A 24,538-nucleotide genomic window follows, 5' to 3' on the forward strand; every position below is an offset into this window, starting at 1 on the left:
TAATAAGGACCTACTAAATTGGTTGTAACTACCTATAACAGGCAGCCACATACCCTGCTTCAAAACCTTTTGTATCTTTACCTTCAAAACACGTTGAAGCAGAGCTCCCAGACAGTGGGGGGAGGGGATATAGTAGCTCTTTTGTATTCACATGCCAAGCTTTTCTTTATACCATGTGCACTGTGGCAGAGAATTGTAATTTCTTAGTACATAATGGTGCTGTTAAGAAATACCATAGCTGAGTTGTTGTGAAGGAACAATCAAAATGAATTTACAAATAGTAATTAGTTCCTCTGAACTAGGCATGCCAATAATAGGTCTATATTCCTTGTGCATGGTGTCAAATATTACTGGATGATGTCTTTGTACTGACTGACTTTGCATGCTTGGAAATTGAGCATGGAACAAGTGCATTGTTTGTGTACAGAGCAGAGAATCTACCTGTTTTTATTTGACATGTAAATTAATTAATTTAGTTTACAAACAAGATGCCATGTTGAAGTTGGACATGTGCACTCCTATACTTGCATTGGCTATATTTTCTGTTGTACTCCGTGGTCCATATCTTGATGCATTTTCTGTAATGGCTTGAAGCACATGCGGGTATGTTCTTTAAGGTAAAGTGCTTTCGGTCAACATTGTCTTACCACATTTAGCTACAGCAGGTTCTATTGGGTACTACGTATTGATGAGAATTGTAGCACATAGTTACAGCAGGCTCTATTGGGTACTACGTATTGATGAGAATTGTAGCACATAGTTACAGCCGGCTCTATTGGGTACTATGTATTGATGAGAATTGTAGCACATAGTTACAGCAGGCTCTATTGGGTACTACGTATTGATGAGAATTGTAGCACATAGTTAGCTTAGATCAGTTGTCGAGGAACGGGGGTATATTCCCCCATTTGGGGTAAAACTGAAATTCCTGGGGGTAATGAACGGACAGCCAGGCATGCATATGAATCATTGCATGCCCGCTTGTCCGTCCATTACCCCCAGGATTGGGAGGTCACTGATGCCGGGTGTAGCGGATGTTATTACCAGCGGGCGCCCGGCTCCTTCCCTGCAGCACAGCGTTAGCCGGAGGCTGGAGTTCTCTTCTGAACTCCAGCTGCCGGCTCTCTCCATGCGCACTATGGGAGAGACGTCATGACGTCTTTCCCACAGTCCCGAGGATCAGCCGGGCGGACAGGACGGTGGTGGATGCAGGAACGGGGATAAAGGGAAGTTGTTTTTTTTTTGTTTTTTTTTTAAACTGCACTGAAGGGGCATAACTATGGGGGCACTGCTACTTGGGCATAACTATGAGGGCGCTGCTAAGGGGGCATAACTATGGGGGTACTTCTATAGGATTTCCTTCCTTTCAAATCAAGGGGGTAACGTCAGCGTATCTAAATATATTTTAGGGTAAAAGGTAAAGTTCCCTGACCCCTGGCTTAGATACATAATTGGCTTAATTTTTTCTTTTTCCACATTTTTAGTTCAATAAATTAACTCCTAACAACAGTCTTGCACTAGTCATTAGATCTTCCTATACATGGGCATTCATTTTACAGGTGTAACGTGCATTCTTAAGGCACACATCCACTAGACAATTAAATTGAGCGATTAAACGATAACGCTATAATTGTTTGCAAATCGTTTACTAAAATTTCTAAAACAACCAGCGATGCGCACTCCCGCTGTTCATTTTAAACATCTATCACCGGCCAAACAAGCTGTACACACTGACGATAATGTCAGGTTGAGCATGTTAAGAGGTGATTGATTGTGCCTACAGTGAATAACTGCTCATTCAGCATAGGCACAGCACAGACTGACAAAACGACTGCACGATTACAATGTCGTAATCGTGCAGTCGTTTTGAGGTCTTCTAGTGGATGTGTGCCTTTACCCTATTAAATGTTTTTAACAATGATGTTCCAAAAAATAATTCTAAGAATGAACCTCTGTGTGGGCTTTATGCTATTTATAAATACTTTTTGTTTGTTTGTTTTATTTTAACTGGTATTTGTCCATATTTATATATAAATTTACTTGGAACTCTTTCTATTGTGGAACTTCACAATAATGTAGTTTTGAGGTGTGACCTAATGGCATAAGTTCATGTTGGGTGCAGGTATTCTCTTCTGGCCAGGTCCTGGTTTCCCAAAAATATGATAAAACAAAGGACTCCTTATATTTGCACATTACATGTACTTTCTTTCCCTTGTATTAGTCACCATGAAATTGTGGTTACCATAGAATGATACTCAAATGTGATTTTTATTTTCTTTTTGTAGAAAAATTCTTTTTTGTGTTAACTTTTTTAATGGATAAATGTGCCCCACTGTCATCACTGGGAGAGACTAGCAAGTATCTTGTAATATAAATGGAATTCTTATACATATTGACAATGTGCTTTTATATAACTTTTTATGCTTTGTACTACAATTCCGACAGACTTTCTGAGATTTGTTTTTCTGTGTGCGCCAAACAAGACATTGTTTAAGGTGTATATCTAGAATTCTGGGTTTATAGATCTGCCTTCTAGGAGTTAAATTTGTATGATTTTATTTTTAACCAGGAAAGAAATGCTGAAAATGCAATTGAGGCACTCAAGGAGTATGAACCTGAAATGGGCAAAGTGTACCGACAGGACAGAAAAAGTGTCCAGAGGATAAAAGCCAGGGATATTATCCCTGGTGACATTGTGGAAGTTGCTGGTGAGTTTTTGTCTTGTGTGTAGGTTTAGTTGTAACTTTTTCATGAGTTAACTGAACAGCTTCAATGCATTGGTTATATTTACTAAAGTGAGGGTTTCTAGACGTAGAGTTGTTGCCCATAGTAACCAATCAGATGCTAGCTATCATCTTCTACAACAGTGGTTCTCAAACCTGGTCCTCAGGACCCCAAACAGCACGTTTTCCAAGTCGCCTAGCAGGTGCACAGGTTTACTCATTACTCACTGACACATTTTAAAAGATCTACAGGTGGAGCTAATTATTTTCTTGAGTCTGTGAGGAGACCTGGAAGACCTGCACTGTTTGGGGTCTTGAGAACAGAGTTCGAAAACCTGTGTTCTAGAAGGTGTGAAATTAATATGTAGAATCTGGTTGCTATGGGCAACAACTCCACTTCTAAAAGACCACACTTGAGTAAATATACCTCCATTTCTTCCCTTTCGATCCTTGTTTAGTTGGGCTCATTCACACTGATCCAGTGTGCTTTTCATTCATTTCCCACTACTGCCCTAACTGTGTGGAGTTTGTATATTCTCCCTGTGCTTGTGTGGGTTTTCTCTGGGTACTCCGGTTTCCTCCCACACTCCAAAAATATACTGGTAGGTTAATTGGCTCCCAACAAAATTAACCCTTGTGTATATGTGTGTGTGAGCATGTGGTAGGGAATCGGATTGTAAGCTCCACTGGGGCAGGGACTGATGTGAATGGCCAAATATTCTCTGTAAAGCGCTGCGGAATATGTGTGCACTAAATAAATAACTGGTAATAAATGATTTAAATTCTGAAAAGTGCGTTCAGAATAGGGTAACTGGTTCCCATCTCTGCATTCTAAAATGAACAATTAGTTTTTTTAGAACATGACTTAACCTATTTATCATGTTGAAGCGTGCTGACTGTAATAGTGGAAAATGCATTAACATATAACTGAAGTGTGTATTGTGGTTTTACACAGCACATGTGTGAACGAGCCCTGATATGTACATGTGCACACAGTGCTGTCTTATCGGTGTACATTTAACATTAATAAACGTTGTGCAGCTTACTATTCATGTTCTAAGCTCTCATGTCTATAAATGTCAGATTGCTTTTAAGACCAGACATCTCTGCAATTTATTGCAGGCCTACAGCACTCATGTTAAGTAAGTGATGTATGTGGAGCACGTTGCTAATACCTTTTTTTTATGTTTAGTATTGTATGGACTTTGCGGTAGAATTTGTAGAGAGATGTCCATGTAGGGGAATGGAGTACATCACACAGGGATGCATATCTCCAGATGGAATTCTAGGCCATATGCCAATGACATTTGTATGTCGAAATCAGTTTGCCTTCTGTGACAGTAGTGAAAATGGCTGTCTGTCACAGATCTGTTTTATGATGTCCATTACTGAAAGCTCTTAGTGTCATGTTCCTTTTTATAATGAGTTTTTATAAATGTTTTACTTTGATCCAGAGCACACTTGGCAAAAAGTAGTAACTGGCTTTTGTGAGTGCAAACGCAGTCTCCATTTCTGCAATATAAAGTCTTATTTCATCTTCCTCTGCAGTTGTTAGTAGGTTAATGTCTGCTAAGTGTTACCTGCTACAAAATATCTGCATGACAGGCTCCTTCCTTGAAATAGGATAACCGGTTGGGAGCAATTACCTACCTGCACATGTTTCACTGGACTTCTAACCCTTCTGTATAACACAACCTGTGTAACGTCTGGCTTGTTCAGGAAAATGCGTGTGTGTGTAATCTAGATTGCATGGTGGGATTAGTGTTTTGGAGTTGAAGTACATATATGTAGGTTTTAAAACAATAATATGAAGTTATGTTGTTGGGCTTTACAAAAACAGATGAAAAAGGAAAGCACAAGCCTGCCCCAGTCCATTCTGCAGTTGACTGGAAAATTGTTCTCTCATCGGTCACTGTTGTGCTGTTATCCAAGGATGTCTTCATAAGAGGACATTTACTGTAATGTCCACACCATAGTGGCATCTGTGCAGTAGCCATAGTGCATGTCATGGACATTTGTGGTGAGAATATGGCATATAAACTTGTTTTAAATGTATAGCGGGATGAGTCTGCTTCAACTCTAAACTGGTTTGATCAACCAAAAGCATTAATTCCATGACCACTGGTCATCACTTACTTTGAAGTTCTAACTTTAAGGATGAGTGATCCATTTTATTTCAAAAGCTTGGTCAATTTACATTAGATTGCAGCAGCTGCTGGGGGGCAGGTTAGAGCCTCATGCAGCTGCAGACCATGCTGCCACCCCTCATTCCGGCCATCTCCTGAGTGCTGCAGTAGGAAAGCAAGTTGCCCCCAGTTTAATCCCTTTTGTGCGACTGCCAACACCTGAAGCATTTTGAAGCCCTCTCTATCTGAGCAGGAATTGCTGGGGTGGCCTGAAATTGAGAGGACTGTGTACAAAGTTTGCAATGGCGATGCCAAACCTTTAGTTACGCCCCCTGGTTTTAAGCCATATTCTAGTCATGTACTCTAGCTAAAATGATAATGGAGCTTAATATTCTACCAACAGTCCAAGCTCTGGTCACTGAGGACTTCTAAACCCCCATTACATTTAGATTTGGCAGTGGCTATGTTGTATAATATAAACTACATCTCCTGTAAATGTAAGCAAACTGGTCTGTGTGTAAGTTTTGGTGTTATTCATTGAGTCACTGCCAATGTGATGTTAGTAAAACAGGACTGCTAAGTTCTTTTCTTCAATATTGATACAGAAGAGCCATTACATTATAGGTGCCTCTATAGGCCATTTATTTAACCTAGGAAGATTTCCTACAGGTGTTTAAGAACGTAAACCTCAAAACAAGTTGTTACTGGTAATTGCATAAGGGCTCCCACTGGGGACTTGTTTGCACATGTCAGTCCCTGTGGTATTAGGGAAGTGACGGCCTCTCCTACCTGAATACTATGATAAGATAATGTTTTAAATGTTGTAAATGCTTTAAACAAAAGTTTTAGATTCAAATTGGAATTTCAACTTTTTCTACTCTGTATTAGATTCTATGTTATCAGGAGAGTCTCACTGGGCGGAATTCAATTCTCTCCAGCCCCTATCGCACCCGGTGGAGCTATTCTATTCTTGCTCCTGTCGGGCGCGATCAGCTGGCAAGCGCTACATTTCAGCTCGCAGCCCCTGGGGGATGAGAGCTGAAATGTGCGAAAAGTGACATGTTTGGGCACCCAAACATCACTTTTCGCGATCGCGCCCAGCACTTTGGTCGGGTTTAGCTGCTTTACGCGGCTAAACCTGACCTCTATGGGCGCGATCAGCGTGAAATTCTGGCACAATTGAATAGCGGCCCGCGATCTCCTGTCACTTTAGACAGGAGATGCGGGCCGCAAAATCAATTGAATTCCGCCTAATGACTGTAAGCTAATACTTATTCCAGAGCTCCCTTATCCTTTGTTATTTTTAGAACAAATGCATTAGTTCAAGTACAAACTTTTCTTCCCTCTACTTCTGCGTCCCCATCTTCATCTGGAATTGTGATTTTTATTTTTTATTTTTTTATTTTATTTTTTAACTTCCTGTCCTGCTAGGAAACTACAGCTTTCTGCCTGGTGCTCTTCATTTCGGCATATCACAGGAAAATAACTTTACGCTGTCTTTTATTGTGGTGTTTTGAGTTGTCACTGGCTCCTTTTTGAATTGATCGACTGTTTCAAAGGGTTGATTTCAATTGACTTACTCGCACCCAACAGGCCGTATTTTGGCGATGGTCTCGAGTTCCGCGGGCGCCCAGTACTTGTGGTGCCAAAATGCACTCTATTTAGACGCGTAAAGCTGCTAAACCCGTGCAAAGTAAAGGGCACCGTGAAGCATGGGAGGGTGAGACGAGAAATAATTGGTGCCCACGGCACTTGCAGTAGGCTTATTATAGTACAGGTTGCGTTTCCCATATCCAAAATGCTTGGGACCAGAAGTGTTTTGGATATCTGATTTTTCTGTATTTTGGAATATTTGCATATCATAATGAGATCTTGGGAATGGGACCCAAATCTAATGCTCTTTTGTTTCATATACACCTTATACACACAGCCTGAAGGTAACTTTTATATAAATATTTTTAAGAATTTTGTGCATCAAACAACGGTTTTTCTGCATGTACAATTGCTATTATATGGTCTGTTTATTTTAAGAACAAAAGAATTGCTTCTTGCTTGAATCTGTAATGAATGATGATTTTTCTAACACTTGTTTTGTTCTTTTTTCTAGTTGGTGACAAAGTGCCAGCGGATATAAGGCTAACTTCTATCAAATCTACAACTCTAAGAGTAGACCAATCCATTCTCACTGGTACTTATATAAAACAAAATAAAAAACCTTGGGAGGGAACTATCTCCACTAGGCAGCTATAGACTCTGACTAGATAGGTGCTACAGTTGTTATTATCACCCTTTTATTTATATGGCGCCACAAGGAGTCCACCTCACATTACAACGTACAGGAATATCATGAACCCGATTTTATTATTATTATTTTTTATAATTATTTACAGTATAAAGCATTGCAGGTCAAGGTTTATAAACATTGCTGCACCATAAGACCTAAATTGGCTGCAGTACAGCCTAACTCAAAGGCTTGATGCCATTGTTGGCAGCCGATGGCATAAGTTAGGGAAGAGGGCTTATTTGTGAGAGCTTACAATCTATGCATAAAGTGTATAAAGCAGAATGTTCGACAATAATTATCCCTTTAAACATTTGTTTTTCAATGTCAATCTCAAATTACTATAAAACTTTATGTAGCGCATTTCATAAGCTAAAATATCACTAAATCCTATACAGAAGTTAACAGTAATGGCAGCTGATAAACCATGAGGTTTTTTTTCCTGCCAGCGAATGCTAGTGATCTGTTTCAGACATAACCAGTCCTGCTAAAAAATGATTGTAACCACTTGATAGCACAACAACCCTGGCAAGGAAAGAGGACGCTCTGTTCATAAGCAGAAAAACAAGTTTGCATCCCTTTAGCAGCTAGTGACAAAGGGCTCAATTCAATTCAGCGCAAGGCTCCCATGAGGGAGCTCCTGGGGCTATTCAATTCACCGCGCTGATTTGATCAGCAGTTGCCAGTTATGTCTGAGAATACCGGTTCTAGCTACCTAACATGGGTGTCGCCATTCTCCGACTAAAGTGCCGGCCACGCTAAGCCAGATTACAACCACACGGCCGGCAGTTTTGTAAGATTTCTCCTATCACCCTAAGGGAGGGGGGGGGGGGGGTGCGAGCAGAAATCCTTTAGTTGGCCCAACCAGTGCAGTGACTTGAATAGCTCCCTCCCAGGGCTATTCAGCATCGCGCTGAATTGAATCCAGCCCTAAGTCTTCTGGCCTTAAAAACAACAGTGTTAAAGTAGATTGGTTTATTCCCGTTTAGTGTATTCTTTATTTTTTCAGTTATGTTGATGTGATTTAAATTTGTCTCTAGGCATTTTTTTGTATTCCTTTTAAGTAAGTGAAGGGCTCTCCTCACCTTCTCATAGTTTCATATAATACATTGTGCCTTTTTTTTTTTTTTTTTTTATGAAACAAGTAACCATGGGTGCGTTTTATGTTATAGGCGAGTCCGTATCCGTCATTAAGCATACTGACCCCGTCCCTGATCCACGAGCTGTAAATCAGGACAAAAAGAACATGCTTTTTTCAGTAAGTTAATTTCTCTTTCCTGTAGTTGAATGTGAACCTCAAAATTGATTGAAACTTGTTGCTATATGAAGCAGTTCTATTTTTGAGCACTTTGCTAATGCTTCAATACCGGGGCACATATATTTAGCGGGCACTGTATAAATTGGTATTACACTGCCACACTTTATCTGGTTTATCGTCTGTTTTTTCTACAGGGTACAAACATTGCTGCTGGTAAAGCTATAGGGGTAGTGGTGGCGACTGGCGTCAACACAGAGATTGGAAAGATTCGTGATGAGATGGTAGCCACTGAGCAGGAGAGGACTCCTTTACAGCAGAAATTGGACGAGTTTGGGGAACAGCTTTCCAAAGTGATCTCTTTAATTTGTATTGCTGTTTGGCTCATCAATATCGGACACTTCAATGATCCTGTCCATGGAGGTTCATGGATAAGAGGAGCCATTTACTATTTCAAAATTGCTGTTGCCCTTGCTGTGGCTGCTATCCCAGAGGGCCTCCCGGCCGTAATCACCACTTGTTTGGCTCTGGGCACTAGAAGAATGGCCAAGAAAAATGCAATTGTCAGGAGCTTGCCATCAGTGGAAACATTGGGTTGTACATCGGTCATCTGCTCGGACAAGACTGGCACTCTCACCACTAACCAGATGTCTGTCTGTAGGGTAAGCCAAAAGCCTTCTACATAACGGTGAAACTATAGCGTACTCTGACATAACAGGAAGTAGTATAGACGTGTGCAGGTTGTGGTTACAGAATACCGTTCTTTCTCCTATATAAAGCCTGTGTGTTTGTGGATTTACCTGTAGTACAGTACATTTTAATGTATTTATCTCCTTATTGATATGGGAGCACATGCAGAGTCCTTTTTACCATTATGCTCCACATTACATGCTGTGATGCAGATTCATGCTTCTGCGCAAATACTGACAGCTTTATTTTTGCACTGATTTAATGTTGAGCTAAAATGCCCCAAAATTCTAGGTGTTAATCTTAAATTTCCCATCCCTACAGCTTATCTTGGTTTTGAATAGGTATAGCACAGCACCTTCTAGCTGGCAATACTGAATGGGTCCTTTTTCTCCTCCCTGTGACTAGCGCTTGACAGCATAATTTTGCCTGCATTATCCGTGTCACCTTGACTCTGTGAGCTGTCACTGTTTCTTGCAGAAAAAGCCCTAAATCCAGCCGTTATTATTGTGCTAGTCAGCGAGGCCTGTGGTGCATTATCACGAGTGAGTCAGCGATGTGTAGGTAATTTATGGTTCCATCCATCACAGCGTTCTAAATAGAGAGGAGATTGCGCTATTGTGGGGAATATAAAATAACTATTTTTTCCTAGAGGCTCAAGCAAACCTTTATTGTACAGTTATATAGACCTAATGGGTTTTCATTTTTGGATTTTATTTAGTATATCTGTATTTTTTTTACGAAAAACTAAAAATAAATAAAAGCCTTTTAGACTTTATATGCGGTGCCTATTTAGACATGAATAATCTGATGTGTCGTTTTGTTGACCTAATCCTCGCTAAGTGGCACAGTAACATCTCTGCTCGCAGGAGAGCACATGCTGATCAGTATTCAAGAGGAGACTAGTTGCAGTGTCATTGCATAACTACTGTAGTCAGAGGGTTCTATTGTGTCTTCAAAGAACGACTTAAAACAAAGAAGAACTGACTAAGCCTATTCTGTTTCCTATGTTATTGTTAAAGTAGTCATGGAACCTTTTTGGGAAATGCAGAATATTTGAACACAGTGTATTCTGCTTCTTGCATGAGTGATCAGAGCCTATACTATAAATGCCTGGTTCTGGTACAGATGCAGAGCCATAATGACTGCTATGAGATTAGAGAGTAGTGGATGTTGTCTGTTTTTCAAAAGGATGGAAGATGTAAAATCAGAACTGTGATTCTCACTTTCTTGAAGCTGCAGGTACATTTATTGTCGGGAAACATTGGCAGTTCCTCAGACATACCTGCACTATTAATCACTAACCTTTCAGTTACGAGTGCTCTTTCCATCTTCTGATCCCAATATAAGTTGGAGTGCAGTGTACACAGGGCTTTAAGATAATAGTACCTGATCATAAAAGTCAAAAACTCATGCATGCTCCTGTCTTGATCATTCAACGGTTTTCTTGAGGCGTTTCCCTATTTATGTAGTGCTAGGCACTAGGGGGGAGGCTTTGGGTTATGCACCAAGAGGGGAGAGTTAGGGTTAGGCACCGGAAAGGTTAGGTTCAGGCACTAGAAGGGGGGGGGTGGGGGGTTAGGGAAGGGAGAGTGTGATGGTTAGCATACTGACCAACAAGTGTGGGTATGTTAACCCTGTTGGGATCCCGGCGTCTGGTTTCTGACCGCTGGGCTCCCAACTGTCGGCATTTCATACCCATCCAGTCATTGACAGCCGCCAGTGCTAACAATTGAATTGCTCCCTTAATGCCCGCAAGTTCTAAAAAAAAAAAGATATAGATGTGTCCTCTCTCGTCTTTGCTGCAGTCGCGCCAAACAGCCACGCTTGGCGAGCCTGGTTCCGTGAGACTCTGCTAGTGTCTTTGCGTCTTTTGTTTGCCAAAACTTAATCTAAGGGCCGGATTCAATTAGAGGCCAAAAGGTTTTGCCTATTGCCGCTTTTCGCCTGTCTGCGTCTTATCTCCAAATTCAATTACGGGACCAATTCGTCTAAGCGGAATGCACTGGATCAGGCGGAAAAGATTCTCCAATTAATAGCAGGAGGGAAAAAGTGCAAAAACTCTATTTTGGGATGCAAATGTGGGGAAGTGATTCAGAACCCTTCAGGCACCTTCCCCGAGGGGGGGCTGGATGGATGGGACAGGTGTTTTTAGGATTGCAGGTGCATGCAGCAGGTGGATTTTTCACTTTTTTTTTTTTTTACTTTTTAAAAAGTGCACTTTAGAGACACAAAAATAAGCTAGCACCCATGTTCAAGTACCCCAGATTTGACTGGACTATTTATTTTCACCAAAAAATATTTTCTATCAATCTTCACCACTGTTTCAAATTTGCTTCTAGAAAGCTTTTAACACAACTTAAGGGCACAAAGTACTTTTATTACTGTTAATAGTACACATCTGTATGATTTCCAGCATCAGTGCGTCTTATTTGAGGGAATCAGTCTGTACCCCAAATCTGTTCAGTACTTTCCCCTTGTTATGCATTCGCCAACTTGCGTTTTCACCTGTTCTGTAATTGCATAGGGCGAATCGCGGGGATGCGCATGCCGCGATATCGAGTTAAACAGGCGAATGCGGTGGAAAGTACAATAGGCAAAGTCTCCTACTTTTCATGTCTAATTGTATACGGGCTTAAGTCGCGATGTGACTAGGATGCACCACAGATGTGTCCTTGCTTATCTAGTCTCCATATGCCATGCAGTGTGATATGCCTGACGTGAGCGAGCAGTCAGGTCCCGTGCAACTCTGCTAGTGCCGGACGTCTATTTTTGCCGAAAATGCATCCAAGTCGCAATGCGATGACTGTGCTGATTTAAGTTTTATATGTGACACTTTTATACCGGTGTGAAACTGAAACGGAACTCACATGTTGCTGTTGCACCATAGCACTTTGCATGCTGATTGAGAGTTGGATATACAAGTGTCACATATCCAATTAGTAGTGTCTCATCGCATTGCGACCTAGATGCGTTTTCGGCAAAAAAATGCCCGACGCTACCAGAGATGTACGGGACTTGACGGCTCACTCACGCCAGGCATATCGCACTGTGTGACTTATTGAGACTAGATGGGCAAGTGCATGCATGTGTTTGCTCAAATCTAGCCAAGAAAAAAGAAAATATGTTCTCCAGCACTCTGCAAATTATATGCCAACTGTTACCTATAGCAGCCAGATTCTAGCTATTATCTTCTAGAAGGTGCTGGATAAATAGAATCTGATTGCTTGCTATGGGCAACAACTCCACTTCTAAAAACCCGCACCTTAGGAAATATACCCTCTGGTCCCAGGTTTCTGTCCATTGGCAATTTTTTGTTTTGATTGCTTTGGTGAATTGGACACTTGGTAGTGTTTTGAAGACTAGTGGAAAGAAGTGGGTTGTACTATTAAAATTGGTGGTGATTGAGCAAGCAAAGAGCAGAGCTCTGACTCTGATTGGTACCTCGAAACATGAATATAGAAAATGTGTAGTTATAATTTTTTTTTATTTATTTCATGTTAAATGATTTGTAAGACCACCACCTCGATAAATGGTACCTGGATTCCTACCACTCACTGTATTTAGCAGGGTCCAGGCACATGTATATAGTGGGATTCGCTGCTGATTCTTCGGTTTTGCAGGTGTTATGACCAAACATAGCTTCTTTGGAAGCATTAAGGCGCACATCCACTACCCTATTAAACAGAGCGATTGAACGATAACATTATTGTTCAACCGCTTGTTAAATCTGATACAAATCGGGCAGCATAATGTCAAAAATGACCAGCGATCTGCGCTCCCACTAGTCTTTTTTGATATAATCATCGCTTGAACATGCTGGTCAGTCTGCCAATAACGACAGATTGGCCATGTTCAGGGATGAGGGAGGGAGCCTACACTGAACGACTGATTCAGTGTAGGTACAGCACAGACTGAAATGACTGCACGATTACAATGCCGTAATCGTGCAGTCATTTCACAGTCTGCTAGTGGATTTGTCCCTTAAGAGCTGCTATATCGGCTGATTACTTCTATGGAGAGACCAGATTCAGAGCCATAGACTGATTGGTATACATTGCTCTGGTGAGGGACCACTACACTCTTGAGAAACTGTTTCCTTATGTTATAAAAGGGAGAAATATATCTAAAGATGAACCCTACTGATTGTGTTTTCTCTTCTACAGATGTTTATTGTTGATAGAGTTGAAGGCGATAATTGCTTTTTGAATGAGTTTTCTGTAACTGGCTCCACATATGCTCCCATGGGAGAAGTGTAAGTTTCTTTACGGTTTTATGGTTTTGTTTTTTTGTTTTTTTCTTAATCATTTTCATCTTGGTGATGTCTTTCTTGCTCTCCTCTTCATAATTTTTCTCTGTGCTGCTGTATTTGCCATTCTTTCTCTGTTAAGGAATTTAAAACTGTTAAACAACCTGGCAATAATGCATGGTATTACAGATTACAATGTATTATATCTGTTTTCTGCAATTAGTTAAGGGAATGCAGCTAGAGGATATCCTGGAAAATGTAACAGGTGTTATTACAAGTGGCAGTATTTCCTTCCCTGCAGCAATAGTTACATTCCACATTCTGTCTTCACAAGGTGCTGAACCCTCTCAAAGTATTACCTACAGGTGTAGCAGAGATATTTTTTTTTTTTGGTTTTGTGTGTGTGTGTGTGTGTGTGTGTGTTTAAATATTCTCCCTGACTGCCTGTATTTTGGTGTTTTGCCTTTTGATTCCCCGACTCTGCTCTTTTTAACTTGTTATATAAACGTGTATAATAACCCCACCGACTCTGAATAGTGGTGCTGCTAGTTTCTCATACACCGGACATACTTCAACTAAATTTCATATCTTGAGGGTAAAAGTCCTTTTTGCTCTGCAAGCCAATACATTGGTGACATCTGGAGCCAGACATTGATGACTTATTATTGAAACGTGGTGGAGGAATCCTGTTGAAGCATTCATTAGAGGGTAGAGTGTTTATTGTGATCACTTAATCTTATGTCACCAGGACCACAGGGGGTTGTTGCTAATGTGTGCAATTTATTCAGCCTTGATACTGTAATTGCTTGCATCGTGTTGCCTTTGGGGCTGACTCTTGCGTGTACGTCTGTTTAACTATTGCACTGGGCATGTGCCAAGGAAAGGCGCTAGCATGTACGGTCTATACAGTGCCGTACATGTCACATCTCTACCTACGTCCGAAGAGGCGGAACTTTGGTTTGTCAGTATGTTCTCATTTGGGCAAACTTTAGCAAGTGTGTCCACTCAAATGAGTCTCAAGCTGGGTACACACTATTACGATGTGTGACCCAGCCAACAATGCGATGTAACAATACGTTGTTCGCACCGTGCACCCTGCACGATCCAGCGTAAGACTGAGCGATGTGTTACACGCTGCATGTAATTGCACCTTCTCATACACTACGTTGTCCCATCTGCCGTGCCACACAGCAGGCGGGACAATGTGATGAGCAACGGGAACGTGCAATCAAGCGCACACACTATACAATCTGCATGATGTATAGTTTGATCTGCAACAATATATTATACGACGGATTGCATAGTGTATACCCAGCCTCATACAGAAATGTACATATGTGAAAATCCATTTTTTGGAGGTGTCTTTTGCATGCAGTATAGGGCAGGTGCTAGTGTCCACTGGTAACTTGTAGTAAGACAACTGCATTTACTAAACACAGACTAGGACATGTTGCAATGCGTACAACTGTTGACATGGGGAAAAATACAAATTTTATTAATTTATTACTTCCAAACCCAACCAAGGGTATGATGCATAACACTGTTTCCCATTGCACAGAGAAGCAAAACGAACTAACTTTTTTTTTTTTTTTTTTTCTTTAATTCATTCTTCTAAGGTTGAAAGATGGCAAGGTTGTGAAATGCCACCAATACGATGGACTGGTAGAGCTCTCTTCAATCTGTGCCCTTTGCAATGATTCTTCTTTGGATTTTAATGAGGTTTGTGAGACTGCCATGAACAGATTAAATATTCATATATCACAAACTAAAGTTGAATAAAAAAATGTTGTGCCATTCTGATTCCATACGGTGTTCATAGAAAATGTATAACCATGCTTTGAATTTTCATATGAAGAATAAATAAGTTTTGGCTTTATCCAATGAGAATGTAACCTACCATATGTGGTCTCACAGAGGTGACCTTAGCACTGGGTGCAGTCAGTTAATGTAAACTTCCGTTAACTGGCCATTGAATAATGATAAAAACTATTTCAAACTTATGTATGTTGTTTTACACTATGGGTCCTCTGGAAAGCTCACATGTGAGCACAGCTTTAATAGAATTCATGTCTGACACTACTTTCTCATTTTAGGCAAAGGGTGTTTATGAGAAAGTTGGAGAAGCTACGGAGACTGCTCTTACCTGCCTGGTTGAAAAAATAAATGTATTTGACACAGATCTTAAGGGACTGTCCAAAATAGAACGAGCTAATGCCTGCAATTCGGTTAGTTCTACTTCCTTATTTTTATTTTTTTTTTCTATTTATTTTATTCACATTTTATTATTGGACCCAAAACACACAGACTGTACCACAAATTTTGGTACAAATTAGGATTGGTTAAAATGTTAAACAAAACCTAATAATTACAACAAGACTAAACCAGTGAGAACAAAGTTTAATAGCTGACACACTTCTGGCTCCAACTACTTCTTCACAAATAAAAGAGTGTTGTGTTGACATAATAGGAACTGAATGGCGTTTGCTCAGGAACATCTTATTCCCCCTATAACCATAATACCTGCCAGCTGAACCTTTCTGTTTCTAGCCAATGTTGCCAATGCCTGTTCAGGTTCATTCTTAAGGACTTTTCTTGTAGTGTATCTGTTGCCAGTAATGAGCAGGATGGGGCTGAACATGCTACTAAAACTTTGGCCACCAAATCAGCCTTTTAGCTGCTGGAACTGCATAAGCACTTCACTACATTTTTTAAGTTCCTTTTACCTGTATCCTTGCTGATTTCAGGGGTGGACTGTATGAGGGTCTGATTGGGTTCCTATTGGCATTGCTATCTTAAGCTTCATATAAAATGAGGCAATTCCTGTGTGTTGCGGTTGTCCTATAACCTATCGGTGTTTATTTCCAGGTTATAAAACAACTAATGAAGAAGGAATTCACCTTGGAGTTTTCGAGAGATAGAAAATCCATGTCTGTTTACTGTACACCAAATAAACCAAGTCGTACCAACATGAACAAAATGTTTGTAAAGGTAAATTATGCTCAGCTCATTACTTTCAGACAAAAGTCCTAGGAAAGCTTCATTATTGGGCATTAGAACATGACAAATGCTCCCACCTACTAACATGCTTGCTGTATGTTTCGTATGTCATTCATTGGAGCACACTGGAGGAATAACCATGTGCACAGATTGTAGGGAATCTATTTCTTTTAATGCAACTTTTTTTTTTTTAACCACACCATAGGGTGCTCCCGAAGGCTTAATAGAACGTTGTACCCATATACGTGTTGGAAGCGCAAAAGTGCCTTTGACTCCAGGAATTAGACAGAAGATTACGAGTGTTATTAGAGAGTGGGGCTCAGGCAGAGACACTTTGCGCTGTCTGGCGCTGGCAACTCATGATAACCCGCCGCGGAAAGAGGACATGAATCTTGTGGAATCTTCCAATTTCATCAACTATGAGGTAATAAGTGTGTCTATTAAATAATGATTAGACTATATTTCTGAGAAGGACTGATAACCATAGCGTGCTTGAAACATTGTGTATACTTAAAATAATCATCATGCCAGACTTTTTTTTTTTTTTTTAATTCCTTACTATGAAATGATTAAATGTAATTGTAGGCAAGGTTTGCGAACTACTGGCAGAAATTCAATAATAAAAGGTTACACCACACAACTGCTTAAGAATTTGCATTTTATTTTAAATACCCAGCTATTAAAAGCATCTACATTTTGCATTAAAAGTATTTGTTTTGATATTACTTATTAATGTGTTAATGGTGTGTAATGCTCTAATACATATTTTCATGTGTAGACCAATCTGACGTTTGTTGGCTGTGTCGGCATGCTGGACCCTCCCAGAACAGAAGTGGCTGCATCAGTAAAAATGTGTCGGCAGGCTGGCATCAGAGTGATCATGATTACTGGAGATAACAAAGGAACTGCAGTAGCAATTTGCCGACGCATTGGTATCTTCCGTGAAGATGAAGACGTTTCAGAAAAGGCTTTCACTGGCCGAGAGTTCGACGAGCTGTCCCCAACTGCACAGAGGGAAGCTTGTATGAATGCGCGCTGCTTTGCTCGGGTGGAGCCTTCACATAAGTCAAAAATTGTTGAATTTCTGCAGTCTTTTGACGATATCACAGCCATGGTAAGTACTGAGACAATTAGTTCGAAATAGCCCAAACATGTTAAATGATCTGCAGTTAAAACTGATCCACTTATTTCTCCTTCATCCACTAGGGGACACTGTAGGCTTCTGACAGTGCGGTATAGACGTGTGCTAAGTCGGAGCTGGCACTTTAAATTTTTAAGTGTGACTAACTCCTCCCCACTCTATACCCCCATACAAGCTGGTTGTGTTATACACTTCTCCCAGGGGTTTAGGATTAGATACGCACGGGCAGTCTTCTAGCTTCCTATTGTGTGTCATTTGTGATACTGAGTAACAGGCTCAATTGTCGCCACCGATGCCAGAACCGTAGTCTTGGATGGCGCAGTTTACATAGGTTATGTCGCATCTATCTGTTGAGCTGGAGGCTTCTCGCAAGAGGGAAACTTCCAGGTCGGGTACTCTAGAGGAACCGGCATGGGCGCGGTCCTGAGTTAATCGACTAAAGCTATATGGCTTTTTCCCGTGCCACGGCATCGGGACCCTCTCCACAAGCCTCTGATGACTCGGAGGAGGAAGAGTTGCCTGCTCTAGAAGAGGGTGAATATACACAAAATTTGCCTAAGTCTGAAGAGTTAGAGGCGTTATTTTTCTGTAAGCCGCCAGGTATTGCAGATAAAGGACAAGACTTCCGTTTTTCTTTTTAAAGAAATAAGGGCAGGCTACTTTTCAAATTTCAGAGGAACTGGATTCTCTTCTAATTTCAGCTTGGGAACATCCGGATAAAAAAAAATTCCGATGTCCAGGCGCTATCCTTTTCCTGCAGATAACAGATAACAGAAAATCTTGTGAGACTCCTCCTACAGTAGATCCTTCGGTCTCTCGTCTAAGAAGACTACGCTACCGGTTCCTTGAGCCATGTCTTTGAAGGAGACATCGGACAGGAGATTGGAGAATACTCAAGTCCATTTTTACAGCTACAGGTGTGACACTTTTGTCCTATGATGCTGGATTAACAAAGCTATTTAAGTGGATGTAGACACGAAAAAAGCTGTTGAAGCTCTTCCCTTCACCTGAAGTCTTATTTGGGGCGGAACTAGATAAATGGATTTCTCAGGCTACTGGAGGAAAGTCCACTTCTCTTTCATCTGCTGCTCCGCCTCCTAGAAGATCTCACTCGGGACCCACCTTCAACTTCCTGTGTTTACAGAGGACGTGGGAAAGCCGCATCAACATCTTCGCATCAGGAGGTTAAGGTTAAGTCCGCTACCACCTAGTGCATGACGGGCTTCTCTCTCATCTGGGGGATCCCAGGGTGGGAGCACATCTTCGTGACTTCAACGAATTGTGGGGTGGACTCTTGTACGCTTGGGTTCGAAACCTCATCACCCTTGGAGACCAACTCGATTTTCAATTTCAACCTCCCCCTTGGTTTTTTTCCATTTGCCAGTTTCCATCGACTGGAGTTTCGTATTACTAGGAGTCATACACAAGCTTCTATCTGCGCTGGCTTTTGGTGCATGTTCCCAAGTCTCAGGCCGGGAAGGGTTTCTACTCCAGTTTGTTTGGAATTCCGAAATCTGATGACTCGGTCAGACCTGTTCTGACTTAAAGGATCACAATACCTACTTGAGGATATTAAAGTTCAACATGGAGTTCCTTCAGTCTGTTGTTGTAGGTCTGGAGCAGGGAGAATTCATGGTATCTCTAGATATCACTCTTACCTTCACATCCCTATCTGCCCACCTCATCCGGCTTTTCTGAGGATCGCCATTCGGAACTCGCACATCCAGTTTAGACCTTACCCTTTGGCTTGTCATCAGCCCCCAGGGCATTCACAAATGGTCATGGCAGGGATGATGGGTTTTCTACGGAAACAAGGGATCACCATTATCCCTTACCTGGACGATCTGCTCCCGAGACTCTCTCTCTCTCTCTCTCTCTCTCTCTCTCGAGAGAGAGAGAGAGAGACCAATCACTGCAGAACATCGCAGCGACTCATAAACTCCTTGTAAGTCAGGGGTGGATATTGAACATTCCCAAGTCTCATCTGCAACCGATACAGAGGCTCCAGTTCCTGGGAATGACCCTGGACACTGTCAGCGGGTTTTCCTTCCTCAGGAAAAAACAGCCTCCATTCAGCTGATGGTGAGGACTTTCCTTCGACAGTCAGGTATCTGTGTATGCCTGCTTTTGACTACTGGGGAAGATGGTGGCGTCATTCGAGGCGATTCTTTATGGACGTTTCCACTACAGACCGTTTTTAACTAGACCTTCTCTGCCAATGGTCAGGATCCCATCTCTTTCTTCACCTGTGCGTGAGGTTATGTCCCAGAACTCTGATATTCCTTCTCTGGTGGCTGAACTTAGCGCTCCTTTTGGAGGGCAAGAGATTTGGGATTGGACTCTCCTGACCACGGGTGAGTATGAGAGGATGGGGGGGGGGCTGTGATTCAGGAACACCACTTCCAGGGCAGTTGGACCTCTCAGGAAGCGAGTCTGCCGATTTATACATCTTGGAATTCGGGCAGTGTTCTACGCTCTTCAGCTAACACCTCTCCTGTAGCTTGGCTGAGCAGTCAGTTCAGTCGGACTACGCCACTGCAGTGGTGTACATAAATCGACAGGGCGGTACCCGGAGTCGGGCGATAATGAAAGAAGTAAGCTGCATCCCGATCTGGGCAGAAAATTTTCCATTGAAGATTTCAGCAATATTTATACCACTCGTCGACTTTTGGGAAGCAGATTATCTCAGCCAACAGGTCTTGCACTCAGGAGAATGGGCGTTCCATCCTCTGGTGTTAATTTTATTTATTTATTACCAGTTATTTATATAGCTCACACATATTCCGCAGCGCTTTACAGAGAATATTTGTCCATTCACATCAGTCCCTGCCCCAGTGGAGCTTACAATCTATATTCCCTATCACATGTGTGCACACATACACACTAGGGTTAATTTGTGTTGAGAGCCAATTAACCTACCAGTGTGTGTGTGTATATGTATATATATATATATATATATATATATATATATATATATATATATATATATATATATATATATATATATATATATATATATATATATATATATTTTTATACATTTTTTTTTTTTTTTGGTCCTCTGGTAGGGTCTTCCACAAGTCGATCTCATGGCGTCCAGACAAAATAATTTATTACCTCGGTCAATTACCTTGGACAAAAGACCATGAGGCAGTGGATGCACTTTCGACAACGTAGAAGTTCCGACTTGTCTATCTTTTCCCCTTCTCACTTGGATTCTACAGTGCATCACACGGGAAAGTTACAAGGTTCTCTTAGTGGCTTCGGATTGGCCTCGCAGTGCTTGGTATTCCATCATTCAACTTCTGCGGATCGATGATCCGTGGCCCCTACGTGTGAGATTTCTTACTACAGGGTTCTTTAGTCTATCCAGACTTAAAGCGGCTACGTTTTGGCGGCATGGCTGTTGAAAGGGCCTCCTTAAAATGTAATGGGATCCCACACAGGGTAATCCCTACTATGCTCAGAACCTGGTAAGAAGTTACTTTGAAACATTACCACCATATTTGGAAGGTTTATGTTTCAGGGGGTCAACATAAAGGGTCTCCTCCTACAGAATTCAACGCAGCCAAGTTTCTGCTTTTTTTTTTTTTTTTTTTTTTTTTTTTTTACAACCACCCATTGTTCCTCCTACGGCTCAATGGGATTTGGATTTCGTCCTTTCCTCCTTAGTCTTCTCTGTTCGAACCTTTGGAGTCTATAGAGTTAAGATTCCTTTCATAGACTGTAACTGTTCTCGCACTGGCCTCAGCCAGGAGGGTGTCGGAACTGGGAGCTCTATCCTGTCGTCCTCCATACTTGGTATTTCATGAGGATAGAGTGGATCTCTGTCTAAGAATGGATTTTCTTCCTAAGGTGGTTTCGGCTTTCCACATCAACCAACCTGTTGTGGTACCGGTTTCTTCCACAGGATTCACCTTAGTCAATATCCTTGGATGTTGTTAGGGCTCTTTGTATCTATGTGGAGAGGTCTGCAGCCATAAGTAGAACAAACACTCTCTATTTGTTTTGTAGGGTGCTGCTCGTCCTAGTTGGCCAGCTTCCAAACAGTCGCTGGATTCTCCTGAACAGACAGGCGTATATGGCCTCATTTAGGGAGCCTCTGCTTTCTCTTACAGCCACTCGTTCAGTGGGTTACTCGTGGGCGGCTGCTCGCGGGGTTTCCATGGAGTTACTTTGCCGGGTGACTACTTGGTCTGGCCGGCATACTTTTATTCGTTTTTATAGATTTAACATTGCGGCCTCTGCAGCGCAGTATGGCCGGTCTGTTTTGCAGGGTTCTCTGCGCTCTACCACCCGTGATGGGAACTCTGAGATGTTCCCACTGTCTGAAGCCTCCGGTGTCCCCTAGTGGATGAAGGAGAAAACAGGATTTTGGTACTAGCTGATAAATCCCTTTCTCCAATTCCATAGGGGACAATGGACGCCTAACCTGCGCTGTTTTTTCCTGCCAGGGTTGTGGTAATTTTTTGTTAAGACTGCTAAGGCACACATCCACTAGACTATTAAATTGCGTGATGGATCGTTAACTATATCGTTCAATAATCGTTCGCAAATCGTTAAGAAAAATGTCTAAAACGACCAGCGATGCGCACTCCCGCTGGTCGTTTAGTCCTCTATCATCGGGCAAACATGTTGTGCAACCTGACGATAACATCGGGTTCAACATGTTTGCAGATGATTGATGTTCCTACACTGAACAACTGCTCATTCAGTGTAGGCACATCACAGACTGACAAACGACTGCACGATTACAATGTCATAATCGTGTAGTATTTTGCCTGTCTTCTAGTGGATGTGTGCCTACAGAGAACTGTTTGACATCTCCTCTTGTGTTACTGTTATTTCAACCTTCTAAAATGTTCTGTATACTTGCTTCGACGCCTCCTCTTCCGTTTCTTTCTCGGCTCCCCTCTGGCACAGTTTCCTAAGACTGGGCTTGTAGAGGGGGAGGAGCTAGTCGCACTTAAAAATGTAAAGTGCCAGCTCCCTATTCACACGTCTATACCCCACTGTCTGAAACCTCCAGTGTCCCCTATGGAATCGGAGAAAGGGATTTATCTGTAAGTACCAAAATCCTGTTTTCTTTGGAATACATATTCTGTGATGTTGGTAATGTGTACTGAGCATTACTAAGAGATCCATTATCCTTTATAAACCATTCGATAGCGAGCATGATGCCCTCTTAGCAGGTCATTGATTATTTGTTTCCATAGCTTACTCTTCACTGCAGAACTACTAGCTACTAATTTCACGTCTTCCATCAGCTCACTGTAACCCTTTTTTATTTAATGTGGAATTCAATAAATAACATCTTTTTCTTCCCATCTCTTTAGACTGGCGATGGTGTAAATGATGCTCCTGCACTTAAGAAAGCGGAGATTGGCATAGCTATGGGATCCGGCACTGCAGTGGCTAAAACCGCTTCCGAAATGGTCCTGGCCGATGATAACTTCTCTACAATTGTAGCTGCTGTGGAAGAAGGGCGTGCCATCTACAACAACATGAAACAGTTCATTCGATACCTGATCTCCTCTAATGTTGGAGAAGTGGTTTGGTATGTACTGAGAATGAAACTTCCACAGCTGTTTAGACATGTATTTGGAACCTTCATGTTGTGCCTGTATACAGCATGGATATCCAATGGTCAGTTTGTTTAGCTGTCCACAAATATGCCATTCAAGTATTCTTCAGAAATGCCTCTATTTTTAAAGACCAGTAGCCCATTATAGACTGTGCTTTATCTGTATGTTCTTTGTGTACTCACAGAAATGTATTTCTTTCTCCACTAATAGTATTTTCTTGACTGCTGCCCTTGGGTTCCCTGAGGCATTAATCCCCGTTCAACTACTATGGGTTAATCTAGTGACTGATGGTCTTCCTGCCACTGCCTTGGGCTTCAATCCGCCAGATCTGGACATCATGAGCAAGCCACCACGCAATCCCAAGGAACCGCTGATCAGTGGCTGGCTATTCTTTCGATATCTTATTATCGGATGTAAGTGTGATTTTAATTTTTGTTTCATTAACTCTGTAGCTAAAAAAACAGTAAATGATAAACTTGTAGTAGACGAAGCTAATATCGTAGTTGAATAATATACATCTGGTATCTCTCTTGTGCCCTTTTTAAAGATGGGATTTAAGATATCAGTCGTCCTTACTTTTTTTTTCCAACCATTTTAAAGAATGCATATAAATATTAACGTCACTGGGCTGTCCATATGTTAGTTGTAGGTGTGATGCTGCTTCAATTGGACTTATGTATACATCATTGATATTTACTTCCTCTTAAACAGGTTATGTTGGTGCCGCTACTGTTGGTGCAGCAGCCTGGTGGTTTATTGCAGCTGAAGATGGACCAAGAGTTACTTTCTATCAATTGGTATTTTAATTCATTTCTTTCTCCGTTTATAGTGTGTGCATTTCCAGTTTAGCATATAAACATTACTGGAAAAACTTAGTGGGAGGATTTGGCTTATCTGCATAATGTAAATTGGGGTTATGTAACCACTAAAATGTTGAAATGTTCTTGTATTATTTAATAATCCTTTGTACATCAACTGCATTCTCACTTTAGAGTCATTTTCTTCAATGCAAAGAGGACAACCCAGATTTTGAAAATGTTTCATGTGAAATCTTTGAATCTCCTTATCCAATGACCATGGCGCTGTCTGTACTTGTCACTATAGAAATGTGTAATGCTTTGAACAGGTACATTTTCTTTACCCTCCATATATTGTTCATATGCAACATGTTTTGATGTTTGAATTAGCTAAAATAGCCTCATTTTAGTAATACAGGTTCCTTTTTAAATGTGCATTCTACTCCATCAATATATTAATGTTACTAGTGTAATTGGACTACCCAGTAAAATATCCCTTCAATTAGTGTTTGGTTGTATAACTCCCATTAGGAAGTGTTTTTGTGATGGAGCAAATGATACGGCAACACTATTTAGATGCCAGGATTACCTTTTTATGTAAGCAATTTGGAACATTTAATAAATATACTGTAAGAAGGAGAAGAAAGAGTTGGCTTTCATGTCATAATGTCCTATATCCTTATAACTTTTCCCCTAT

At 41.2% G+C, this 24,538-nt stretch overlaps 1 protein-coding gene across 3 annotated transcripts in view; it reads left to right on the top strand.

Annotated features, from left to right (window-relative positions):
* The window catches only part of ATP2A2 (ATPase sarcoplasmic/endoplasmic reticulum Ca2+ transporting 2), a 48,131-nt gene that overhangs the window by 8,476 nt on the left and 15,117 nt on the right, over positions 1–24,538 (top strand). For all 3 annotated transcript variants that reach the window (XR_015869951.1, XM_088449195.1, XM_088449194.1), the window contains exons 5-18: positions 2,570–2,708; positions 6,957–7,037; positions 8,303–8,388; positions 8,583–9,047; positions 13,239–13,327; positions 14,938–15,040; positions 15,415–15,546; positions 16,187–16,309; positions 16,524–16,742; positions 17,097–17,432; positions 22,796–23,016; positions 23,255–23,457; positions 23,756–23,841; positions 24,037–24,170. Coding sequence is in view for 2 of the 3 variants with exons in the window: in XM_088449195.1 (XP_088305321.1) it covers positions 2,570–2,708; positions 6,957–7,037; positions 8,303–8,388; positions 8,583–9,047; positions 13,239–13,327; positions 14,938–15,040; positions 15,415–15,546; positions 16,187–16,309; positions 16,524–16,742; positions 17,097–17,432; positions 22,796–23,016; positions 23,255–23,457; positions 23,756–23,841; positions 24,037–24,170 (2,417 nt within the window). In the remaining variant the exon portion in view is untranslated. The remainder of the gene's footprint in view (positions 1–2,569; positions 2,709–6,956; positions 7,038–8,302; positions 8,389–8,582; positions 9,048–13,238; positions 13,328–14,937; positions 15,041–15,414; positions 15,547–16,186; positions 16,310–16,523; positions 16,743–17,096; positions 17,433–22,795; positions 23,017–23,254; positions 23,458–23,755; positions 23,842–24,036; positions 24,171–24,538) is intronic.

Source organism: Taudactylus pleione, unplaced genomic scaffold (assembly GCF_031769625.1).
Source record: "Taudactylus pleione unplaced genomic scaffold, aTauple2 ptg000479l, whole genome shotgun sequence".
Classification (NCBI taxonomy): domain Eukaryota; kingdom Metazoa; phylum Chordata; class Amphibia; order Anura; family Myobatrachidae; genus Taudactylus; species Taudactylus pleione.